General features: G+C 34.4%; 1 protein-coding gene across 1 annotated transcript in view; it reads left to right on the plus strand.

Annotated features, from left to right (window-relative positions):
• The window catches only part of LOC101564448 (signal-regulatory protein beta-1), a 57,667-nt gene extending 56,676 nt beyond the window's left edge, over positions 1-991 (plus strand). Inside the window, 2 exon segments of the mRNA XM_004648894.2 lie at positions 224-344; positions 722-991. Of these exon segments, the coding sequence (XP_004648951.2) occupies positions 224-342 (119 nt within the window). The 3' untranslated portion in view covers positions 343-344; positions 722-991.
• The last annotated feature ends 4,258 nt before the right edge of the window (positions 992-5,249 follow it).

Raw genomic sequence — 5,249 nt, forward strand, 5'->3', positions numbered from 1 at the left:
ATGAATAGAATGATTTGTTCTCATGGTGTTTGTAAATAGGATCTCAAGTCCGCATCTTGTACAGCAATTAACCACTAAGAAGAATATATGCAGTGTGTTAGTTATTGAAACTGTACTACCGATTTGATTTGAAACTGTCTTATTGTTATCTGTTTATCAGTAAAATTTTGAAAAAAAAAAGAATTAATTTCACTGTAAGTGCTCCATTCTTTTTGACTTTCAGAATTAGAGACATCTTCTACTGCTACATTCCTCATAGCCCTGCTTCTCAGCACCAAGGTGCTACTGGTGATCATTGTCTCTGCTATCTACATCAACATTTACAAGAAACAGAAGGCCTAATTGTAAGTTTATGGGGGAGAAGGCAGGACAATGACTCACATAAGTGGGCAGAGTAAGGGGCCCATATCACCTGTCACGCAGAATCAGGGTCAAGGGAGTTTAAAGCAAAATACACTTAGCATCATGGGCTTCTCATAGACCTTTCTGAGAAGTGCCCAGCTCCTGTGAACTATGAAAAGTATAGGGAAAAGGTTACAAATGTAGTGGACAGTGTCTAAAAGACTCCATTGAGTAGGTGGAGTGAGGAACAACAAAGTAGATGGTTCCCTTGTAGGTCATCTCTATATAAAAATCTTCTCCAAAGGAAGCTCTATACTTAGGGTTCAGAGAAGGGTTTTCAGAACTCAGTGTGGAGGCTGATGTGAGAATTCTTCCTCAGATGCTTCCTATCTACTCAGAACAGCTGTCTCATGAGAAGAGGAGCACATGTGATACAAGAACAGGAAGAGATATTTCTTAAACAAGGAGAAGATAACCAAATTAGACATGTTTCCCCACTACCTCAACTTCCTGCCCTACTACACTGAACACCCAGTCTCTGCTACTTCCTTCCTGCTCTGAGAGGATAGACCTGGAAGAAAATGTGTTAAGAAGCTTCTTTACAGTGAAAGATTTATACTGTAAAAATTATACTACTCTGAAAAAAGAGATCGAAGAGGATCTCAGAAAATGGAAAGATATTCCTTGCTCCTGGATAGGAAGAACAAATATAGTGAGAATGATCATACTCCCAAAATTATTACATAGGTTTAATGTACTTCTGATTAAAATACCATTAGTATACTTGACAGATATAGAGAAAAGATTCCTAAAATTCTCTTCTGGAACCAGAAGAGACCTAGAATAACAAAAGCAATCCTAGGTAACAAAACAAAACAAAACAAAAAAAGGAAGGAGGCATCACAATTCCAGACATGAAAATATACTACAAAACTATGATAAAATCAGCATGGTAATGGCAAATAAAACAAACCTGAGGATCAATTAGATAGATTATAAGAGGTAGGTACAACTACAAGCACATTCAGCCATCTTGTTTTTGACAAAGGGCCAAACATATTCATTGGAAGTAAAATAGCCTCTTTAATAAATGGTTCTAGAAATACTGGCTTTCCACATGCTGAAGTCTAAAATTAGACCTATGTTTATCACCATGCACAAAACTACAATGAAAATGCATCAAAGATTTAAGTATTGAAACTGAAACACTAAATCTTCTGAAAGACAAAGTAGGTAGAAACCTTAAGGACACAGGGGTAGGTACATGAACAAAAATCAAACTGCACAGGAAATACTTCAATCAATCAACAACTAAAATCTCATCAAAGTATTTACATGTCAAAAGAAATCAGCAAAAGAGTAAAGCCAAAACCCACAAGTTGAGAAAAAATCATAGCTGACTGTCTTTCAGACAAAGAACTCCTATCTAGAACATATAAAGTATTTTTTTAAAAATCAGGCCTTCAAAATTCAAAGACCCAATCCAAAAATGGGCATCTGAGATGAAAACACACTTCAAAAATAAAAAGATATAAATGGAAAATAAATATATGAAACATTTCATATATTGGTCATTCAAGAGATGCAAATTAAAACAATGCTGAGATACCATCTTATGCCAGGAAGAATGGCTATCATCAAGAAGGCAACTAATAACAAATGCTGGAGAGGCTATGGGGGAAAATGAACTCCTCTCCATTCTTGGTGGGAGTGCAGGCTGGTACAACAATTATGGAAATCAGTATGGAGATTCCTCAGACACCTAGGACTAGAGGTCACATTCAAGTGAGCTATTCCCCTCCTAGGCATTTTTCAAAGAAGTGAAATCATCATACCAGAGCAAAATATGTGCACCCATGTTTGTAGCAGCACAATTTGTCATAACTAAATGTTGGAAACAACCCAAATGCCCATCACCTGAGGAATGGATAAAAAAGATATGATGTTTTTACACAACGAAGTATTATTCAGCTATAAAAAAGATAAACTTAAGGCTTTTGTAGATAAATGCATGCAGCTAGAGACTATATTGGTAAGTGAAATAAATCAGATCTACATGTGCAAATGTCATATAATCTCACTAGTGTGAGAATTTGAAAGAGTAATTAAAGTCTAAAAGGTACAACAGATACTGTGAAAGGCAAAGAATTTGTTCAGTGGGTAAAATGAGATGAGGAAAATGAAGGTAAAGAGATCTATTTAGGTATACATGCAGAATAATTTGGATAATTGTACTGCTAAATTCTGCTGGTCTTTTGAAAGAAGTATTTAATGCTTAAAATGTTTTCTTTTAATTTTTTTCTTTTGAATTTCTTACCACTTTTTTGTTATTGTTTTATTATGTTTTTATTGAAACTAATGTCATACATTTATATCTGGTACCTGATCAACTAATTTGAAGATAGCATAATGTAATACAACAACCTCCTATTTTTGTTTAGTGAAATTTTGTATTGTTTCTATTGCTGTTTTTTTTCCTATTACTATTTGTATTCTTTCAAAAAATCTTAATTTTTACTATTTTTTATTTTTATTCACATTCTTTATGGATTTAAAGTTTAGCATATAAATGATTCATGAAAAATACTTGTTCTATGTTATGTCTAAGGCATTTGCTATTCAGATACTAATCTTAAGCTCAACAGCCTATGTTCTAGGTAATTATATCATTAAGCTTCTCTTCTGCAGGGTTAATAACTTAAGTTTATAGACCAAAAGTTAGAGAAAAGGAAGGGCTACAAGGATAGCCAACATTTTGGCCATAGCCCTTCAAGGTCAGAACTCAGGACATAAGATAGCCTGCACTATAACATCCTGTAACTCAGTGGTGTTCCAAATTTTCTTTTCCTTTTTTTTTTTCTTTTGCAGAACGGGGGATTACACAAGCCCTTGCACTTGCAAGGCAAGTGCTTATTCTACTGAGCTATCTCCCTGGCCCCATCCAAATTTTCTGATCAAGGAGATTATAAGGCCACTGAGGAAAGTGATTGACAATGTAGAGTGTGCCTAAGGAGAATCACCTAGGGGGAAAACATTCTTTCAGGCTTTCACAGAAAGCAAATTGGTCAAGCAATAACTGTGACTCATCCACATGGCTGACATTGACAAAAGATCTACAGACTGATGCACAGAGCTTCAGGGTAAATCTTGAGGGGATTTGACTGACTTTTTCAGGTACAAAAGTTACATTTTTTGTTATATAGGTCTTGCCTTATCTTGATCTTAACCATCTGGCAGAAAAGTATAAAAATGAGGTATAAAAAGTAAAGCCATATTAATATGCTGAACTGTAAAAGGCTCAAGGCAACTTCTGACATTGCCAGTCATGTGGATAACCCACTACTGTTATAGACTACTGGACTATATTGGATTACTTTGTGCAAATCATGCACCTGCAACATATAAATGGCACTGGAATACCCATCTCTGACAAAAAGGAAACAAAAAAGGGGGAGATAAATGAAGGACCATTTTGTAACATACATATATGCATAGATATACAGCTACTTTCTCTTAGTTCAATAAGAAGAAAATTTGAACTAATAGTATTTAGATAATATATCATGTCTGTATCTTGTACTATGAATAACTCCTACAAAGACAACCATAGGCAATCTATTAATTATTGTAACCATCCTACTAACCTGTTTTGAAATTGTCTCATTGCTACTTCTTTCTCAATAAAATTAATATTAAAAAATATTCTGCCACTGAAAAAATTGTTACTTGATTTAGGATAGAATTAGGGAGAAAAATTTATACTTCGTAGCTTCTTTTCCTTGTCTAACTACAAAATATATACACACCCTAAGTTCATAACTTTTCAGCTATAACTCCTTTGAAATTATAAATAATCAAAAATCTCAAAACAAACTCATTGGTGCTTTACTGATATTAATATATTATAATGGATATAGTTTATAACTTTTTATACATTATTGTTTGCACAATATAATACTTATGTCTAAAAGACTGCATGTTTTGTCTTAAGTACTGAGAGTATACCATTTTAGAGTCATTTAAAATTCTATGTAAAAGCCCTAAAGATAATGACTTATAATGACTTAGTAATGTAAATCTAGTTAAAAACCAAATTCCTTTTAGTGATTTCTGACTTCTTATCTGTAAATCTAGTATGGAAAAAAGCTCTGAAAATTGAAAATGAAAGGGTATTTGTCTAAAAAGTAAATAAATAAAAAGAAGCTTCCTTAGAGTTATTACAAACATCTCTCCAACCCAGACACCTGTGGCCCACAAACCCCTGTTGCTCCTTTGCACAGTCAGTGAGGTCCCAGAGCTCAGTCTGCATCCATGATCTTGAGCAGTGATTATGTGAGTTGGCTTTGGGTTCTAACTCAGTCTATTTCCCTATAATTTGTGCAGTAAGCCAATCTGAACAATTATAGATTATGTCTAGATCATACCTCCTTCTACAATTTCATATGTTTAAAAATGGTATTTTGGAAAGTGCATCATGGGGGCATGAAAATTATGAGTGGATTAACTCACTAATGAAATCATGACTGAATGTGCTAAAAGGCAAAAACTTTTCAGTGGTGGGTCATTAGAGTAATGAACCGGGAAGGTTGTAGTTTTGTCCCCAGGTCCCCTCTCTTTCTTTATTTTTTGGACACCATGATGTCAGCAGCTTTCCTCTAATGGGCCCTTCCACCATGATTTTTCTGTCTTGGAGTCAGCCAATAGTGAACAAAACTGTAAACTAAAGCAAATATCTTTGTAAGTGTTGGTTATTTTGTTTCAGGAACAGCAAAGTTACTAATACAGGAAGTTAAGACCAGTTTTGAATTTTGCTATAATTCATGTGGCTTATAAGGCTCTGGAAATGGTTTGCTGAAGCAGTTTGTAAAATTTTATTTAGTGTGTGTGTGTGTGTGTGTGTGTGTGTG

The sequence above is a fragment of the Octodon degus genome, unplaced genomic scaffold, assembly GCF_000260255.1.
Source record: "Octodon degus isolate 3935 unplaced genomic scaffold, OctDeg1.0 scaffold00317, whole genome shotgun sequence".
Taxonomy (NCBI): Eukaryota; Metazoa; Chordata; class Mammalia; order Rodentia; family Octodontidae; genus Octodon; species Octodon degus.